This window comes from Falco naumanni, chromosome 8, assembly GCF_017639655.2.
Source record: "Falco naumanni isolate bFalNau1 chromosome 8, bFalNau1.pat, whole genome shotgun sequence".
NCBI lineage: Eukaryota > Metazoa > Chordata > Aves > Falconiformes > Falconidae > Falco > Falco naumanni.
In genome coordinates this window covers 37,296,406-37,317,777 of record NC_054061.1, presented here as the reverse complement: position 1 = coordinate 37,317,777, position 21,372 = coordinate 37,296,406, and the positions used below count along the sequence as shown (strand labels likewise).

General features: G+C 39.3%; 1 protein-coding gene across 1 annotated transcript in view; it reads right to left on the bottom strand.

The window, feature by feature from the left end:
- Nucleotides 1-10,265: 10,265 nt before the first annotated feature.
- Nucleotides 10,266-21,372, bottom strand: part of CNTNAP5 (contactin associated protein family member 5) — a 289,036-nt gene continuing 277,929 nt past the window's right edge. The window contains exons 22-24 of the mRNA XM_040604535.1: nt 16,875-17,093; nt 13,743-13,814; nt 10,266-12,694 (exon numbers count right to left, since the gene is read on the bottom strand). Of these exons, the coding sequence (XP_040460469.1) occupies nt 12,498-12,694; nt 13,743-13,814; nt 16,875-17,093 (488 nt within the window). The 3' untranslated portion in view covers nt 10,266-12,497. The remainder of the gene's footprint in view (nt 12,695-13,742; nt 13,815-16,874; nt 17,094-21,372) is intronic.

Sequence of the window (21,372 nt, the reverse complement as noted above, 5' to 3'; positions counted from 1 at the left end):
TCATTTGTACCTCCTAGTGAGGCAGAAGGACTGTAATACACCACATGGTGGATTTCTTATCCCAGTAATACTTGCGGTGTGAGAGCTGCTTGTGGTAGAGTCTAAATCATGCTATTGGTGCCCCATCACTGTTTTGTTTTTGCAGCATGGCTTGGTCCCCATCACTGCAGAGGTCATTTTGTTAGTGATGGGTGCAGGGAGTAAGGTGGAGGAAAATAAATGGAGGGGAGGGAAAACAAAAAAAACCAGCAAAACTTCTTTAGATTAATTATGCTATAGTGAATGCTGACACCCCAGCTGGTAAAAGATCTATCAGGCTGTTTTCTGTGATTGTATAGGGTTAAAAAAAAACTGCAGGAAAAGTTCTAAGAGAAGTGGGTTTGCTTTGTCTGAAAACAAGGAAGGCTGAAGAGTGTGGGGAGCTGGAGGGATAAGACAGCTGTTAAACAGCGAAAAAAGGCTGCTGCATGACAGGAAGGGATTGAGCTGTTCTCTTCATTCCCTTGGGAATAGAACAAGCTGTAATGGGTTTAAATTGAGGCAAACTCTCTTTGGCTTCAGCTTTAGAGACGGAAAGAGCAATGGTCTCAAGCTAAGAAGAGTTAAATACAGACATCACTGCCGTGGGGGGCTGGAGGAACAATATGACCCTGTATGGCTGCATTTCATGATTTCTTGCTAGGCTAACAGGTATAGAAAAATAGGCACTGACTGCAGCAGCCTAGTACTCGTGCTGTGGGGAAAAAGCAAAAAAAAAAAAAACCCAACAAACCCACAGCTAACTATAGCAGGGCTATCCTGCGTTTCTTTCACAGCAGTGCTCACTTCATGGTATTTGCCTATATACATTTTGCCAATGGACCTTTGTTTGAAGGAGTAAAGCTTTGACATAAAACACTTGCTAGTCATGCAGATGCTGCAAAAGAAGAGAGGTGGGTTTTTTTGTTATTAGTCTGACAGAACAGGAGAGCAGGTGCCGAGGAAGAGGGAGATTTGACAACAACATACCATGATGTCTTGTCCCTTCTTCCAGACATTGCGAACTAGCCATAAACTGCAACTAACGATATCTTGCCAGGCTGTCAAAGAGGTATATGCATTTCCATTACACTAGTGTAATTAATGCATCCTTCTGAAAAAATGCCTTGAACTCATCATATGAAAGTTCAGGAAGAAAAAACCATAATGAATTAAAAAAAAAAAAAAAAAAGGCACGGGGGAGGCTAAAGCAGTTACCTAAGGTGTTAAAGAAGAAAATATAATCTCTCTCCACTCAGAAAAACAGAAAACATGTCACAGTGACATTTCCAGCTGGTAAGCCACACAAACTTAATTTCCAAGGGTTGAATTAAAAATAAAATTGGACTCAGTACTGTCCTTACAAGCCTTAGAAAGGTTACTGCCCCCACTATATTAGCTATAAAAAAAAGAAGGCTGGAAGATTTATATATGTATTGGTCTGCTGTGCTCATTTTTTTCTGAGAAAAGTAACTTGGGATGGGATTCACTGCAACATGAAGTTTCTGCAAAGTCAAGTGATACCTACACCCACCTCCTGCACCCACCGGGAGCAAAAGGCCAGGACACTGCTATCGAGTAGGATGGCTTTTGTGCCTGTGTGCTGCGTGGCTGGTTGTGGACTGGGACACCTGCGGTAGGCTGGCTCAGCCCTGTCAGATGGGCACTTTTGCACCATTGCCTGCAGAAAACCAAGGCAGGTGCCACAAATCTGTCCTGCCAGATAGCACACCTCCACACAGGACTGGAAACACTTATTAATCCTGTTTTCTGGCTGGCAGTCCATCCAGAAATGAAGGGGGAAAAAATAAAACTCATAGAGAAGTTCCTAAGATAAGGAGACTACATCTCTCCTGCCAATATATGTCTCTGGCTAATTGAAACACAGAATGTGTAAGCACTCAAAGTTTAGGATGGGGATTGCACCAAATCCAAGCATGTGAAACTCTTGAAAGAGTCCTCCTCTTGGTACTTACTATGATTTGCTATTTTCTAAGTCAGTGTTTACAGCTTCTTGGTAGATAGTCTCCTTTGAAAATCACAGTCTTTGATACTAAGAGATTTGTGCTTTTGGTTTCCACGGAGGGTGGAAAAATAATCGGTGAGACTGAAGGCATAAAGCCAAGGCAGAATCACGGGAGCCTGAGCCAGGCCCAGTTTCTCATGCTAGGGACAAGTGTCGAGGGGGCAGCGTGCCAGTGTGACCCTTGCGGCAGTCAGGTGTGCAGCTGTTGCACCAGGGGACGTGGATGAAGCAGGACACGTGTCGTTTATGCATGGCAGGCTGGGGAGAGAGTATTTGTGTGTGCACATGTGTGTGTCAGTACCTGGAAGGTGATAGAGCTACGACTAAGCATGTTCTCTAACCAGAACTAAAGCACGTTTCCAGAAGTGACTTTTAACCCCTTAGGCACCTGTGCCCTTATGCACTCCAGGCAAGGTTCTGCAAGCCAGCATTAATGAGTTCTGTCAGGGACGTGGGTGATGACCAGATATCCTCTGACAATAATTTTCAGCCATAGCTGAAATCAATAAATCCAGGTTGTGGGCACATCAGCTTTTATTACTGTCCAGTGAGATCTGTTGGTTTAGAGTTAACATGTAAATGTCTGAAAATTAGTTTTTCTATAATCCGCACTTCTTAATGTCCAATCAGCTAGAAGCTAAAATAAAAACACAGGAGGAGGCATTTGTCTTCCACACAAAATCATACAAAAAGTCTCTTTTTATTAAATATACATTAGTTACAGTTTAAGTCTTTCTTCTGTACAACAGTAACCATAGAAAACAAAAGAAGCTAAGGCTAAATTTATTCAGTCCCCGAACAGTGTATTAAGACATTTTACATTGTCTACAAAACTGACTTGGACTGAGGCAACGTCCTGTGGAATTCTCTTTAGAAAACCAGATAGTGAAAGGGGAATAATCTAAATCTCCATTTTGCTTTTTACTGTAACTGAAAGACTCTCATATTACCCTCGGATGAACCATTAAAAGAAGAAGAAAAAAAAAAAGTACTTTTTTTTTGCTTTGCTACTGAAATGAGCACTATTCTGAGAGATTTATTTATTGTAATTTTAGTAGAACAAAGTAAAATGAATGATGAAGGGCTCATCTGTAGAAAGAACCAACTTTTTTATTATTACAAGCACTTAATATCAGCTAGCTTTCACAGCCTGTGAAGCTGCTCTTTTTGCATTTTTTTTTTTTTTTTTTTTTGCTTTTTAGGGTGCCTTCATATTTTCAGGCAGGATGCAGTTCCCCACAGGCCACCCAGGGATGGACTCTATTAAAATCCCTTAAAATCCTTCCAAAGTCTGTGGGTGGGCTCCCAAGTTGGTTAACAACACACCACCCACAGACCACCCTGCCTCCTACGCACATTTCCAGAAACTCCTGAAGGTGATTTAAGCCGTGTCATGGGCTTAAATAGAGCTGAAGTTCAGTGCCTTATCGCAAGTTTTATCCACAGTTCTGCCAGAAGACACACACAGTTGCAGTGAATGCAACTCTTGTTGACAGCAGTAGGGGATGACAAATATAAGGTCCTGACTTGAATTCATATATGTCAGCCCCAGTTTGCAGTAGATCATCACTGCCCTTGCCTAGGGTAATCCAAGGCTAAATTCATCTATGATGTATCTGCATTGACCTCAACAGGATTACAACTACGTCTGAAGCTGTATGTGTTTCTTTCACGAAGTGGGTTTCAAAGCAGGTCAAGTACTAAAATGTTTAGCTTCTTGCTATCATTTGGATATAATGGTCTATGTTAAATATTTCATTTGCAAAACTCGCAGAGTAGAGATTTTTATGGCTAGATGCCTGAAAAAGCATGTAGCTGCTTGCTCTCCTAACCTTTATTTGAAATTTCATGGAGTGGGCTTGGGTGTCCGAGTACTCCTCTGTGCCATGAATGGGATGTGAGGCTGCAACTGGCTGTATCTAAGCTTTACCTCAGAAGCAATCAGTTTTCTTTCTTAACGATACGCGTGCTCAGCATTGGCAGCAATGGCAAAACACATCAGAAAATGGTTTGCCTAAATGATGCAAGAAGGAACTTTAAAGGGCATGCAAAAGTGAGTAAATAATTTCCCATGCAGAAATTGTATCAGATGGATTCTCCTTAAGATTGTGGGCTTGGAATCCATGAAAAGTAATGACCAAGAATATAAAGAAGCAAATGGTGTTGCAACATGAACAGCAGTCAGCAGTTTAGAAGAAAGTTTCCACAAGCATCCTAAGTGAGGGAGGGATGGGGAGAGGAGAGCCTTTAAGTAAACACCATTCTTTGGGTCAGCTGTTGTACCCAACATTTCATTAAACGTTACACTTGTTTGAGGGAAACCATCCACAGTTCTTCTTTGGGGTATCAGGGAGAGCGCCAGGGATGTAAGTGGAGAGATGCAGATTAGTCAGCCAGAGGTTTGAAATCCTCTCCCACGGTTGAAGCACATCTCTTGATACTTTACAGATCATCAGGACAATTGAGGCTATGTTTTAGCAGGCTAACTAGTAATTCATTCAATGGCAAAAATGAATTGTGGCAAAAGACCTGAAACCTGATGGTTACCATGCCTTGTTTCCAACAGCATAACCTTTCTGAGAGCTTTTGATCTTGCACTGCCTCATTGCAGTTGTAATTTGGAGTGTTACGTCCCCACTCCCTCTTACAGGTCACCACCTCTAGGTGACTACATCTCCATGGTGGAGTGCAGCCTCCCTTCTGGTTGAACACCTGGCTGACATTCTGAGAATCATGTAATTTCTTCGAATTTCTGGTTTCTGTGACTGCCAGGACAAAAATCATAATCTTAGAACTGTAACACAAGTTCCTCTGCCTCCTACCATCAATTTGATAGTCTCACCTGTTAAAGAAAAAAGGAGAGAAAAAGAAAACAGAGGTGAACTAGACATGGAGTGACACTATCAACACAAACTGTTGCCTTAATCCTTCCTTAGCTGGGCTTGTAGACTCAGTACATTACAAACAACAAACAACGAGCTTACAGATTACAATAGTTCACCAGAAAGTGTGCTTTTTTTTTCCCCCCCAGTTTTTGTCAGAGTAACTTAGTGCAAAAGATCACAAAAATAAGTACCAATATACAGAAATACCCAACTGCCTATATGCATGACTCAAACTAAACAACCAAAGAAAAAAGCTACTTCAGACCCAAAATGAGTGTGTTTAGAAGTTTCACAACAAAAGGAGCATGGAGGAGAGGGCCGCCCACACCAAAAGGGGATGCGAAGAAATTTTCATTGGGAAAGGAAGTGCAGCAAAGCGCAGAACCAAGGGAACAAATCGTGCTTTGAAACTGTGATAGTAACTTGTGGGGAAAAATAACCCAACAACAAAACCCCCAAGGGCAACTCGTAACTGCAGTCAACCAAGAGGTTTCTCATCAACCCCCAAAAGACTCTGAATAAGGCCCTTGGTTCGGCAGGGATATAACTATCACTTGGCTCGTTTGGTAAGTAGGCATTACAAAACTGAATGAAAGCTCTGAAATAGCACTTGTCTTACAAAGCTTCACAAGGTCCCAGTTTTTGCTTGTTTTTTACAAAGTGTTGCTTTCTGAAAAATAATTTAAAAATACTCAGAACAAAAAACCTTTGTGTCTGTGAAAACCTGTCAGTGTAGAACAATGCTTGAAACTGATCTTCTTCAGTGTAAGCGTCGTGTAGGTGATGGTAACAAACAATGCCATGAGATGGTGGAGCACAAAGTCACATTCTGCCTCCTGTGACACTCTTGTTAAGCTGAGGTGAAGGGGACACTAGCTGATTGGTTTTCATGGATGGAAAGGAAGATTGATTTTGTTTTGAAGACAGGATTATCTTGCACCCTCCCCTGGACTGCTCTACGATCTCGGGAATCCCCATTTGGCCTTGGCCTCTGTGAAATGAGTTGGGCAGTTATGCGTCCCTTGACCGTACCAGCAATTCTTGCAGGGCTGAGGGGGAAAATGGCACTGGCTGTACTGGAAACATTCCTTATCTGAATCCTAACATAGCCTAACAAGGCTTGGAACATTCCTTATACAGTACCACTGTCACTGGACTTCTGAAAAATTCCAGTAATTATCTACTTAGACTGTAGCCAGGATGGAAATAGACTGTTGACTAAATCCATCTCCAACCCTATAAACAGTGAGGCCCTATTGAGCTATCCGGGACTGCAGTAGCTGCAAACAGCATCTCGCTCTGAGTGGAATACCTCTCAGCTTGCAAACCCCAAAGTCTGTAAAATTAGGAGGACCATCACTAAAAGCTAAAGCTGGAGCCTCAGCTGATACCCCCACTCCTTCAGGCTCAGCCTTTTGCCCATTGAGAAATGCAAAGGCATGCAACATGAATATTTCACTGGACTGCAGGGGAACTTTTAACATGTATACCTTTATACGTTTGTATATATAACTTAATACATCTATTCATTTGTGACTGTGTGCATGTGTGTGTGAATTGGTTTAGGTACCACATAGTAAGTATAGTGTAAGTATTACCATTTTAAATCCATAGTTAAACCACTTTTGTTATTTAAGTAAATCCTATTGATCCACTTTGTAAATAATAAATTAGTTACTAATTAAGTGTTGCTAAAATCTTGTGATCAACCTTAAACTGTGAACAAATATTACACATTTTTTAGATATAAACCATTGTCCAAATCTGAGAATAAGATTGGATCTAGCCACACGTAAGCTCTGTTAAGAGTTTAGAAAGCAAAGGTGTCTCTGAACCTTGTGACTCAATAGGAGGGTCTCCCTTAGCTTTTTAAATTTTTAGTCTCTGTGTAAATCATTCCAGCTTAATTTTAATTTTATTCTCTCTGTGATTTATCTGTGTAGTAAGTAATGGAGTGAACACTGCCACTGAACTTTGTGAAGTCACACTCCCACAAATTCATATTAGAATGATTTCGTTAATATGTTTGATGGTGATTCTTCAAGAGACCTAAACCACACAACTCATTTATCAAGAACTTAGGGGTTCTGGATGGCCACTTACCTGTTGGCTTTTTCAAATTATAGTATCAGACATACCTGCTTGGGGCTAGCAGGTGTGAGACATGAGAGAAACTCATCTCAAATGGCACCAGACACATAGGGCTAGAGAGGCATCTTAGGGGTCTGAGTTAGCTTTGGATTATGAAATTTGTGTAGATCTGTGTACATGTATGCTATCTGCCAAAGCTCTTACACGAGAGAATGAATGGATCTTGGGTCTAGAACAGAGTTATCCTCTCCCAAGCCCCACAAATTACTAATCAGGTGGCCACTGACTCAAGCGTGTGCTTTGATACCTGATTTTCATATATTCAGCTGTAAGTAGATGCATGCATTTCCTAAGCAGAGATGCTTAGTGTAATTTCAGATGCAAGGAGGTGTCCTTCCTTAATCCCAGCTGGCATCTCAATAAAAAGAAGGTTTCTTTTAAGACCTGAAGACAGCAGATGTATCTACTGGAGCTGCAAGATTAGTATAGATTCCTATATGTAGGCAAATTCAGCTAGAAGTAGTTAACCTGTTGCCAGGAGCCCAACCCTGTCTCTGTAATCAATGGAGAGAAAGATGCACCTCTAGAGAGTGATACGCTTAATCTTACAAGATGTCTGAGACATTTGCTCTGTCCTCACTGACCGCAGGACAGGACTGAATGACAAGTGTAAAACAGGTAGCCTGTAAAACCAAATGCAAAACGAAACAAACCCAAAAGACTCAGATAATAGCAATCTTTAGTGCTTCCGTAGGTCTAGGACTCAATCTTATGCTCAGCAAAATCAATAGCTGACTTCATTAGAAGAAGATTCATATCCCCTCACCATGGTGAAACTATATGATGTATCGATTGTTTCTCACCCAATATGTGAAATATGTGATCAGCTAAATGCTAATATAGACAAACATCTCATTAAAATAAGGGCTTGGCTTAGACTGTAAAAACTAAGCAATTGCTAAATCGGATGGGTTACATCTAGCTAGAACAGGTTAAAATAAAACAGAAAGCAAGCATCTCATGTTTGTATTTGGCAATCAGTTTTAACTTAAATGTCAGAGAAGTCTCATGGCTGAATACAACCTGATAACAGGACAGCCCTAAATGGCTTGTTTTCACAACTATATTCACTCAGATGAGAATCCTGGTTTAGCCAATGTGAGTTAAAAGCCTGTCTCTTGTTTGGCTTTGTTTTCACTGCAGACATAATCTAAGTCCTGTGCCAGGCAAGAAGAAGAAAATTTAAAAAAAGTGTTAAAAATTTACTCAAAATATACACTGTCCTATCTCTAGTAAGTGAATAACAACAGATGAAACACTTAGTGCAAATTACACAGGTGACTTACTTAGGACCAGCATTTTATTTCCAGAAGAGAAATGGGACTTAGTATAAAATACTTAAATATTTTTGAAAATTATTTCAAAACATTTCACAGCAATGGAGAAGCAGAAATCCAACTGAAATTAATTTAAGTGCTCATCTTGTTTAGTCACTTAGAATTGATCCATATCCTCAGGCAACTAAATTCCTTTGAATGGCCACACTTCACTCAGGTGACAGCTTATGTCTCATGGAACATTAGTGGGATTTTGTTTTTTGACAGACAGCCTTTATTTTTTTCTATAGCCAGGCACCTAGGGCTCTCAAACAGACCTTCTAGGCATCCAACTCAGATTTTGCATAACTAAATATTTTTATAAGCATGGTTGTTATTGGCCAATTAATTTCTGGAAAACAAGAATTTGCAGTGCCTAAATCCATATTTAAGTGACTTAGACATTTCATAGCCTAAAAATCCCTGCATAGCAATAACAATTTTCAGAGGTTACACACTATTATCACCAGGAGTAAAAAACCAGACCTAGCACCCTTCTACCAACCCCTTAACTTTTGTTATGAAACTTGTCTTAATAGAAGGAAGAAAACCAAACAATTCTTTGATATTCTCAGGTTTTCCATTAAAATAAATCCTGACATTTTACATATGAAAAGTATTATCCCCTACGTTTACTGAAAAATGTTATCTAGAATGATAGCTAAAAGAAAAAAGAAAAGACAACCCTCACCCCCACCCACCATTCAAAGAGCAATTTTAACAAAAATAGCAGAAATGGTTTGTAATAGATGGGAAAAAATTATAATTTGAACTGTAGAAAATGAAAGCAGTTTGAACGCTGGTAGATTTTTTTTTTTTTGTAATTGCATTTTTCTCTTTTTTAAAAAAAATATTTTTAATTGCTGTTAACTGGTACTGAAATAAACCAGATTATTCCCTCACTAAAGAGAGCATTATAACAAAAAAAGAAAAAACGGGGGGAGGGGGGGGATAAAAGAGTATTAGGGTACTTCATATGGTATCTTTGAGCTACTTTTTAATAAGAATATTGATATCCTGATTTAGAACACAGGATTTTAAAATGGCAAGTCCATACAAATGTGTTCATTTGTCCAGCCCTGTAGCATATAACCATTCATATCTCATTACATCCATGAGTATAGATGCATGTGTTTCTGTATACTCACGCATGCATTTATGTATGTGCAGTTCTTTCTTTTTTATGGATGCATACCGACGTAGCTGCATTTTCAAGGAGTTTTACCAGTCTGGGTGAGATTAAATGAGGATAAGAAAAAATGGACAAACCAACCACTTACACTGTTTTTCCAGGTCTGGGCTTCCACCCAGGACTGAGCCACTGAGCTGTATCTGAAATGTTTGCTGCAACTCTAGTATCTATATTTGGGGAAGGGAACTTGAGCGTCCTTGAGAAAGCTCAGCATCTTGCTGAATCAGGCCCTAAGATGACTGAAAGTAATTTAGTCACTTGAGAAATGAGAGGACTTTGCTTCATTGCTCCGTCTCCCTTTTCCAGCTACTCCACTGCTGGAGCTGCTTTGAGCTTTATTGTTGCCCTTTACAGAAAAGTTAGTCCTGGGAACTAACACGTAGGAAAGCAGAAGGGTGATTTGCATCTGTTAGTTTGGCAAGAGGAAAATACAGACCTGTGGACTTCCCATTCCTTCCTATTCCGTTCTTCATAAAGCCAATTAAGTACATTAGGACTTCAGAGATCTTTCATGCAGAGGCCATTTCAGATCAGATGACTCAAACACGGGCAGAGGAGCCCGCGCACTCACGTATTCCTCCCCTCATGCCATGCCAAACAAAGCAGCTTTTTCTGGGGGAAGGAAGGAAAGAAGGCGAGGAAAATTGCTTTGCTAGGATTTCACTGCAAAAGATAAAGCAACGTAAAAGGAACACAGCTAATGAGTCCATCATTACACACCTCATCATGCAGAAACACTCTCAAGTAATCAGGTATCATGCAAACAGCCAGCATGAGGCAAAAGAGCTGCTGCTGACCACGATCAAGGAAGAATGGCAGCAATATAATTTCAGCATAAATGGTTTTATAAAATTGTTTGGTTAGAGTTCTGGTTATAGGGCTGGCCTCACATATTCCTCTTCACTTGAGAGCAATATCATTCCAAGATTGCTTTCTCTTCACGGGTTGTTACTTCTGAAGTCTTCCAAAAGAAGTAGCGAAGAAACACCATACCCAAACTGTCATTTATCTATTCTTCCTTGTCTGTCTCTGTCCCCTCCTCCCATCATAAAAATAACCAGCTACGTACCTTTGTGATGCACTGCCTGGAAAAATAGCATCTGTTGCGTGTGTAACTTCATCTCTAGTTTGCTGTGGGTTACTACCTCATACTGCGATTCTTTGATTTTAGTCTATGTAAAAAGGCTCACCATGCGGAAACCCCAGGATGACTGCAGAAGGATGAGGGCAAAGAAAGAAATTCGGCTGCACAATTAATTATCTTGAATTATACCTTATTAAGAGTACTCCAATAACTATTTCTTTTTCTTAGCTGTTGGACTGATTTAAGTCCTGTCAGAAACCTCCAAGACTGACAGCAAATTCTACAGTCCTCAGAAGCCCTGCGAAGGCAGCATGTCACACGGACACAAGCAGGGTGTGGAAACCTCCCTCGGTGGGACTTCTCCACTTCTCACCCACGGGATGTCTGTGAGGGAAAACAAGGTTTTTCAGCCTCACACTGAAACCGTGCAGCACAAGTGAAATGGGCAGGGTCTGAGTCTTCAGTATTGTTCCTAATCAAAAACAGATTGACAGAAGACTTTAGAAAAACAGGAGAGAAGATTAATTTGAAGTATAGTATTTGAGGTATTTTTAAATTTGTTTCCCTAATGCTCTTCCTTGTTGCTCTTCCTTGTAAACAGGGATGATTAAATATTAACCTTTTTAGACATGACATCAGGACATGACATCATGACATCAGACCTCTCTAGATTTGGCAAAGATATTCCAGTTTCTACAAGCAGGAAATACCAATCAAACTTTCATGCAGGTTTTTTTGGTTGGGTTGTTGTTGTTTGTGTTTGGTGTTTCTTTTTTGGGGGGGTGAGTAGTTGGATATTTTTTTTTTTTAGAAGAACTGGCGGAAGGTGTGACTCATGTTTAAACTATTTTTGTTTTTTCTTGCCTATGTACTTTTTCTTTGCCACAGCAGCAACAGGGTTTAACCTCAGTGCGAGATAATCCTCCATATGGCATGAACAGGTATATGCTGCATTTCTAACATTTCAGACAAATACAGAGCACCTAAGTCCTAGCAGCTTCCTAAAACCCTTGGAGATTCAAGCTACTATTTTCCATGCTTCAGCTAGAGTTATGCTAGAGTACCTCGGGTCTACATAGCCAGCCTTATGAGATGGAGGTGAAAGAGGTGCACGGGAATGACATTTATTGTTGATACATATATTGTTGGAAAAGTACTGATAAGCCTAAAAGTTACAGTAAAACAACAGGAGGTTGGGGGAAAGAGCTTAATGAGGACAGGTTTATATTTCCTTATCTCATACCAGCTTCTCAACTGGTATAAATTAATGTAACACTACTGAAATCAATAGATATCTATCAATTCATATCATTTGAGAATTTGGCCAGTTCTTTATGATTGTTGTAAATGAGCCTGTAAAATACATCAAGCGTTTTGGTCTCATTCTTTCCCTCTATCCTGTCCCAGTATCTGTAGAGCTATGTGTTCAGCTACTTTACCTCTAGTTTACATAGTCCAGCTCTAGTGTAAAAGCGATGAACTAAAGGGCTCCAAACTAAAACATAAATAAATGTAGGGACTTTGAAACATCCACGAACCTACAGCAGAAACTAGGTGTGTATGTGGATATTGTTTTGTGTAGGGTGGGATAACAGGTCTCTTGAACTGCAGAAGTAAACTGTGACTGCCAGGTTCTTGTGCAGAGAATGAGGCACTGTGACTGTTTTCAGTGTTTCCTGTGCAGGGCGGTCTTTTCCAAATGAAAAAGAAGTTAGCAAAAAATGAATGTTAAAAAAAAAAAATTACAAAAAGAAAAAAGGAAGGAAGAAGGGGATAAAGGAAGGAAGGTTAGGGGAGTAAGATTAAGAAGAAATTGCGCTGTCCATCAGATGAAATATTCCCGTTTACACTCGGTCACTGTGTTTTGCAAGTCAATATCAGCTTTAAGGGAGCTCTCAAGGTTTTCTGGGTATTCCTTCTCCTTCGTCTGGCTACTTCGATGTGCTTGTTTGTGTTGATAGAGGAATCTGCTCATGATGGCAATGATGCAAAAGATGATGAATATCACAACTGCAATTACACCTGAAGAGGGGTAAAATAAGGAAGGATAGAAAAAGTAAAAACCAAAATGAAACAAACCCAAACCAATATACCTCAAAAAATACATTACCAATGCACAACACCTAGTGGATATGATGGATAGTTCATCTCAGTCTGTACCCAATCATCTGCCTCTATCACATCCTCCCTGGTAGTTTTTATTTCTATTTTGTCACCTTACATAAGACTTAAATCAGCAAGCATTGACATAATTGACCTTCTAATTTCAGTCAAATTCTGCTTTCACTGGAAGTGGAGTCAGTGTGTTTGTTTTTTAAAAACTAGATCTGTATGCTCATTCAAATTCTTGCTCTGTCATATTTTCTTCTGTGTTATCTCTGGAAACCTTGCATGAGCCTTGTACACTTTGGTTTATAGCTTCTAGATATATCAAAGGCAGCTCCCTACAGGGCATCCTAGAAAATAAACCGAGATAAATTGCCTTCCATGTTGTTAAAGGAAAATGAAAACCATACATGAAGCTATGGGACAACTTTCCCTAGTATATAAATGCTTCCATATGACCAAGTGAGTTCCACTATGCCACCAGCTTGCGAAGAGACAACTCAAGAAATACAGGATATGTGAATACGGTGTTGAGGCTCTCGTCAGTGGTGTGTAAAAGAATTACTTGTTAGCTGGGTCTTAGATCACAGAATCACGTGGAATCAGAGCATGGCTGAGCTTGGAAGGGACCTCTGAAGGTCACCTTGTCCAAATCTCCTGCTCTAGCAGGCGTACAGACAGACTTTGGTTGTACTTTAGAAAACCCGGGTTCTTGACAATCCATAATGTCTTTTTTCTGGGTGATATCCAACATCCCGTGCTGCCACTATTGGCTTCATACATAATGCAAACCCCTATCTAAGTAGCTTGATAGAGGTATGTGCTAATAAATACAGCAAATACTAGAACTGCATTAGATTACAAAAGACTTGAACTAGATTTTATGGGTCCCAGATTTAAAGTATCCTAGATGTTTGCCTTGACAGAATTATTCTTCAATTGCAATCTTTAAAAACGAAGTTACCTCCAATCACTGCTGAATCGCTTCTGACTGCATTGGTGAGAGGCTCTTTTTCATCTGTCTTCCCAAAAGGATCTGCAGTTGGTGAAACAAAACAGGACTTATTTTCTGTATCAACTATATTCATTTTCTCTGTGGTTTAGACAGAAGCATCTTCCTAGCCTCATGAATTCTAATCTGTTTTCAAAAGATGTGAATTGGAGGATTGGAGAATCAAACCAGAAAGCTCTCGGGGCGGGGGGTGGGGCGGGAAGTGAGCTTGCAGGACAATTTTCTTCTACATCTTCAGGAACAAAGTCTGTTAACGGTATATTTAAAAGGAAACAGAAAGGCTTACACTAACATCTGAAAGTCTTGTCTCAGTTTATCAGTAGAAGAATCAGAGAGATCGTTTGAACCAAATAGCTCATTGGGAGCTTTGGGAACTTTCCTCAGTCAGAGCTTTTCTGTTATGGGGGAGGTTGTTTTTGGTTTTGGTTTTTTTTGTTTGTTTATTTGGTTGGTTGGCTTTTTTTTATATAACTAAGAAACAGTATCAGAAGAAAAAGGAAAGCAAGGCTAAACAGATTTAGACCTGACCTATGTTTGTAGATGCATATATAGCAGTCAAATTCAATCCCATTAAAAGAAGCAGCCTCTGCTTGGGACAGCTTCTTGGAAGGCGTGTTTTTCTCCCCACTGCAGAAATGTGGTGCTCAAATTGGATTCAAAACAGGGAGTGGACAGAAATTAATTCCTATATTAAAAGCATCTTGATGTTGCAGCTTTCTTGTACCCAATCTATACATGACTACTGTCGAAACATATGTCTAAACAATCTATACGCTGGTAGTTTCAAATTCAGACCCAAACCTGAGAGGTCAAGCTCTCCCTGAAGCCGGTGGAGCTCCAGCCCACTGTACTACGGGCCACTACATCCAGTGTACTTACTGTACTCCTTGCTGTTTCGGAAATGCTGTGTTTTCTACTGCTAGCAGAATCCAGCTTTTCTGCACCTTCACTTTTTTTTTTTTTCTTTCAGCTTACCCTCTCCTTTGATGAGATTCCTATCTGTGTTTCTCTCCTTTACAAGTCTCCAGGCTATCGCACAGAGGATGTACATGAGACTTATGCATGACTTTGCTATATATTATACTGCTTTGCCAAACTAGTCTTTCCAATGCAAGAGGTGAAAGCCTAACTGAGAAATTCAGTCTTCTAGGGTTTGTTGTAATTTAATATCCTTGCCTTGGTAGCTGTAGTACATTTTGGTATTCACTGTACAAGATGTTTTTTATTGAAACAAGCAACAATTTCATATTTGTGTATCAGGACGTTTAGAGTTTTTTGTTGTATCTATACTTTAGAAAATCGACACAGACGTATACAGTTAACCTCAAAGTTATAGTTTTCTTCTCAGACACTCAATAATGAGAAATTGGGAACTGATTAATTGAGATATGAGCAGTAAATCTGAAAGTTAATCCTTAATTCTGTCTTCTTTTTATTTCTTAAAATGTATATTCCATGTAAAAATGTAAATCTCAAGTACATCAATACAAAGTATAATTTGCTAAAAATTGGAAATTTTTTTAACAAGAATATACCGCCCAGTGCTCTTACTTTAGCATATAAAGACATGAAGTCTTCAGAAGTAACTTGTTCTAAAGATCTTATTCAGGCTTTAATGAAATCCAGTGTGAATAGTGAGGCAGTAGTATCAGTTAATTTAACATATTGAGAGGAAATCATATTTTAAAGCACAGAGTGGCAAAGACAGGAATAAGCTTTTATAATAATTCTGACTTTCTGATGTAACAATGTTTAATCTTGACAATAGAGTGCAACTGATTGTAAGTTTCTGATGTAACAGTGTTTAATCTTGACAATAGAGTGCAACTGATTGTAAGCTTTAAACATTAAAGTCCAAAGATGCTACATTCTGCTCTGGGTTCTGTCCTGCAGTTCTGAGCCTCAGGTTTTACTGCTTTCTAAACTCTTTAGAAAAATTAGATCATCAAGGTGACAGATCACAGGGCAAGGAGTTCATATTTTCAGTATCATTGCCCATTTGGTATTTACAAGACACATTTCTTCTGTGCGTCAGAGCAGGTACCTTAGACAACTCTGGGCGGTGAGAAGAAAGTTGGGGGCTGGGGAGAAGCACTGGCAGCCATTCTCCACAGAGTAATCAGCAGCCTTTTTCCCTATGCAGAATGCTAATAGCATCATTTGTTTTCTGCTGAATATCTTAGGCAGAAGCTGCAGGAAATGGGGATTTGATGCAAGTGCAAATGTCAAAGGAATCATATTATGATCTAAACTAGAGTTTTATTAGCAATCAGAAAAAAAGAAAGTGGCTTCATAGGTCAAGGGGCAAAAAATAGCCCTTAATTTGTACCCCTTTCTGGTCATTAAGAATTCTGCCACATCCACTGGTGACTAAAGCAGCAACTTGATTGCCCCTGTTCCTGGTGACAACACTTCCAGCTGCTCTGAGTTTCCTTCTCTGCATACAAATTCACATATGCAAAATACTTAAGATTCCCAGAGGACAGTTTCAGAATTGCAAAAGATAAACGAACTATTGGCATCATGTTACTGGTACTGCTCAAGTAGTGCTCCTTCTCTTTAGCTTGAGAGAATAAAGTACAAGCATTCAATAGAAGTCACACACATGTGTCGAGGGGTTTGTACAAGGAGTTTTTGTTTGTTTCTGCTAGGGTGGGAAAAAAATTGACTTCTTTGTTGTAGGACTACTGTTGCTTCATCACCACTACAATACAGATTCTGTGCAACATGTATGTGCTTCTTTGAGATCTGCACACTGGAGCTATCTGGAGTGGACAGGAACAGCAAACCAGGTGCATAACCATACTTCCAATGCTGTTTCACTACGGCTTTGGGACCTTTTTGTTTGTTCTAGACATGTTTTACGTGATCTAGGAACTTAGTCTGAAAACTTTGGTTCACTACAAGGACTTTTGAAGTGGCCTTGGCTAATCCTAATGCCCATCCTCAACATGCCTAATTGAGAGAAAAGGCAACTTCCAAATCCAACACTGATACTATCACAGTTGCATTACAGCAAAAAGGAAGGAAACCTCACTCTACAATATCCTTTAAATTCCCCATTCCCCTCTAGGCAGGACATACCTGATGAGGAATATATCGTGGTTACCGTGTTCACATCAGCTTCCATTATGGACGAACAGCTGGATTCAGTCAAGGAGCCTTTGACAGTGACTGGAGCAATGCTGGGATGGCGTAAGGCAGCTTTCAGGGGAGCAATGTGGTTGTACTGAACAGAGGACAGGCAGCCAGTGAAACCATAGGCATTTGCCTTTGCGACTTCAGGATCCAGTGACAAACTATCTGCAGTACAACAGAAAAACACTCCAGGAATTATCTATTTTAGGAAGGCATTAAAAAAATGAATCCTTGCCCCTTTTACTTCTCCTCATGCAATCTCAATTGTTCAGGTTTTATTTCAGCAGACACGTTGTCCCTGGCCTGAACCATGAGGTTCCCATCCTTCCTTTACAACACTACTTACTTCGAACCAAGTTGGCTCTGACATAAAAGCCTGCATCGTGCTTCTTTCCTCATCCATTTCCTCTAGTATCTGGACAATATCTAGCACATCATTGGTGCTAACTATGGCAATAACAATAATAACAATAAACAGTAAAACCAGCAACACTGAATATCACAGAATCCCGGGGATGATGCTCCGTTTCTGCACCCGTTAAAAACGTCAGTTTCACAGATATGGACCATATCTTCAAGGCATTCTATCTCCTCCACTCTTTTAATGAAGGAGCCTGCTCTCTGTTGTCTATTATACGATGCTTCATATGGCCAAATATTGAATCACTTGCTAATACAGGCTTCCACCCTTCTTGAAGAGTTCATTTTTCACCTTACTTTGTTGATGCACCTAATCACGTTACTACATTTTAAAACCAGAGCTTCTAGGAATCCTCCTAGTTATAAGCCAGGCTCTCACTTTGCTAGCCCTATTCCACTAATAAAATAAAAAGCAAAACTATACCTCGCCTTTACTAAATCAAAACCAAAACTGGTATCTCCATGCTCTTTTCCAGTCTAAAGTGAGAAAACACAATTAATTTATTTGTTGGTCTGTGCTCATATAAATTACACAAACAGAAAGCAAATTAAAAGGTAAGTTTTTTTAATTTAGTTCCTAAAGTTTTAATATCAAAGATTGTTTGGGAAAATCAGTGAAGGATGGTGAAGCCATCTTCTCTTTCCTCCAAGCTGTCATTTATTTACTTTTCAGAAACTGAAATTCATACTGCTCAGAGAACTATAACATGATGCACCTTATATCTAGGTCAATCAAACAAGAAAAAAAACCCCAAACACAAATGCACACATATATATTACCAAAACTTATTCAAAGTCTTAAAAATTATCTGTTAATGAAAAAAGCTTCTAGCATTAAAGGTTTTAGAAATATGTCTGATGACATTGGACAAAAAGGATTCCCAGCTTTTTAAGTTGTTTTTTTCCAAAGCTTGAAAAGTAAGATAGTAAACTTCAAAATAAGGTCAAATTTTTCCACCATCACTCAAATACAATGATTGTACAAGCTCTTAGCCAAAAAGATTTCAGAAAAAAGCAGACCTTCTACAACTGACATTGCTACCTAAATTACAGAAACTCTTTCTATGTATAAGAAAACACAGAGAAGCCTCAAAAGTAGCCCAAATCTCACATTATTGTGATGCTCAAGATCTGTGACCATTCTGTCATGCAATCAAACGGAATTAGCCAAGAAAGATTTCTAATCTTGTTTGAATGTCTTCATGGAAGTATAACGTGGAAGAGTTTGGCTGCTTCTCAGCAAAGCAAGCTATGGCGTGAGCTTGCTCTGCAAGGGGTCTTACAGGAGAAATACTCACTCTGCAGAGTTGTCATGGGGACAGCCTCTGGGCTGTGAGTAACTGCAAGAGAGAGAGATTGGAAGGGAAACAGCGAGGCTTTGCCACTGAAAAAACCTGTAGCCTTGCAGCAGTTCACATTTACTCTTCTCAGAGCATGTAGAGATTCACTGCATTCAGGTTTTTAATGAGATTTGGTAGGGGTGTTATAAAACAGACAAAGAATTGTTTCCAAGTTTCTGCAAGAAGGGTTATATAAAACTAAAAGACTGATTTACAGTATTTGCCATCTTTGTTGAATTTATAAAACCTGTTGTAAACATTTCTACTCTCAGCTTTTCCTTTTTTTTTTTTTAGCTCTGTCACAAAAGGTGGATTTGTTGGTATCTTTTAGACATCAGGCAATCTAAATTGCTCTGTTCTGCCCCAATGTACAGAAGGTAAAGCCTAAGAAATAATGAATTCCTTTTTCATGGTACAGTAGTCTGAAAAATCTAAGATACAGCACTTTTGGTGGCTTTTTCAAAAAGTCAAATTAAGGGCCAATTCCAGGAGTCTTTTGTCAAAGTAAGCTTTGCATGAATGAGACCTAGGAGATTTGTTATTGAAAGGCTTTGAAATTTGAAAAAAAAAAAAAAAAGAAAACAAAGAACAAACCAAAACCAACTTCAGAGTCCTCTGGAAAAAATCCCATGCGCACAGCTACAGTTTGCTTTATAATATGGCTTCAGGTGCATGCCTTCTGTCTTTCGGAAGTGGGGCTTTCACTGCTCTCAACAAGAGACTGGTATAACTTGGAAGTGAACAACTTGTGCTGCCCTCTGAATTCCTGAATGGATGATATAAATCTGTAGTTATGACATGGTTACCTCTGTGAAAAGCTTATTAAAGGCCATTCTGTGTCTTGAAGTCTTTAAATCATGATAAAATATTTTTCCAAAAGATATTTTCACTACATGACACAGTGCTCAGTAAGAGACACAACTCCGTGAAGTTCCAAGATCTATGTTGAAACAAGGTCATATGTAACATCAGTGGCCTTCCTCTGACCTCATTACACTGTAAATCTTTCCATGCATTTGACTGGCCTGGAAAATCACACTGAATTGGTGCTGATGGCTTGGTTTGATCTTCTGATATTTTAGCATTGCACTTCTGTTCTTGGTACTGGAGACCAAGTTACTTTGGATGATTTCTATATGGGGCCAAGGCCGCAATCTTTTTTGGCTTTTGAGTAATTTAACTATTAATTCCCCATAAGTTAATTTAACCAATGTTTTTAGGAAATAATTTTTAAGCTTTGTCTGCCGAGTTGTGCATAAGTTGGCCTGGCTTCTTGCTGGGCCTTCTAGCTGCTCCCTAGAAGCTGTCTCCAATGTCACAGCTCAGTAAGCTTTGTGTCAGTTTTGCTTTCCTATTTTCCATGTACTTGCAATCGCTTTCCATGTTAATGAGGATTAAGCCTAACATGTAGTTCTATTTTATAAGCTTTATTGATTGTATCAACATAATTTATCTGCTGATTCATTCCTATTCACCAAAACAGATATCCTGTTCCACTGCTGTTTCTTTGTGCACCTGTGCCATATACAGCACACTTGTTTTAAGATCTTAAATAAAGCAATTTTAAGTCTCAATATCTCAGTAATGGAGAATTAATTTTCACCATAAATAGAACTCTGCTGAAATTCTCAAGGACCCAGCATTAAGCTGCTCAGCAATGTATCAGCAAATTGATACAGTAAACGATAACTAATATGACAGATAACTGGAATCAAAGGGAAATCAAAAGCATTCTTTGCATGCAGGGAGAGTAGCTCAAAAGACCTTCTTTCTAAAGATACCACTGTGGAAAATGGGACTATAAACATTATTCAATATCTTTTTGTTCTTATAAACAAAAATTTCATGTCACTCCGAAACTTAAATCTGAGCCTGAAGTTTACTTGTGTACTCATTTACATCCAGGAAGGCCCATCATGGATTTCCTTAATCAAAATTTATTTTTAACATCAGTGAGAGCAGACACAGCCTGTTTTAAATGTCTATGCCCTAATTAATTAATTATTCTAAGTGAATTGCTGGCAGAAGGCAAAGGGTAATTTACTCTGTAAACTGAAGCACTGGTTCTTTTTTTGAATCTGAGAGAGATGATTTTTGTGGGAGTTAATGTTTATCCCTCATTTCATTTTGACAAGGTGCTAAACAGCACAAGCAAGATTACTTCTTGGATGTTATAGCTAGATTTGAGCCCGTGACCTTGAAGTTAAAGACCTGTAGTCTCCACATTGCACCTGTCTCAGAAAAGTTGACTAGCAGGTACTGTGTAGTTACCTTGAAAAATGTGCTGCTATGTCCTTCAACAACCTCAGTAAACTTTGCTGATCCTAACCATTAATTTAGAAAGGGCAGAAAGCATCTCTTTGATTAGAGAAGAACCCACAAAAAGGCATCTTTGGAATAATCTCATTTCCTGGTGGAGCTTGCCACAAAGACAGTGGAGTGAAAAACACAGATTTTTTTTCCTGGTTAGAACCTTTCTTAAGCTCTTGCTTAAGAAAAGGATGAGTTTGAACAGGAGACAGGCTTCAGGCATTCAATCCACCTCCAAGACACTTCCAAAAAAGCAAGGGACAGCAAGAGCAAAGTAAAAGTACTTTTTCTCACAAGTTTTCCCAGGAATGAGCAGAATGCACCAGGATTTGCTTGCCAGCAACTGAACACTTTGTGCCAAGTGGAACATTTGA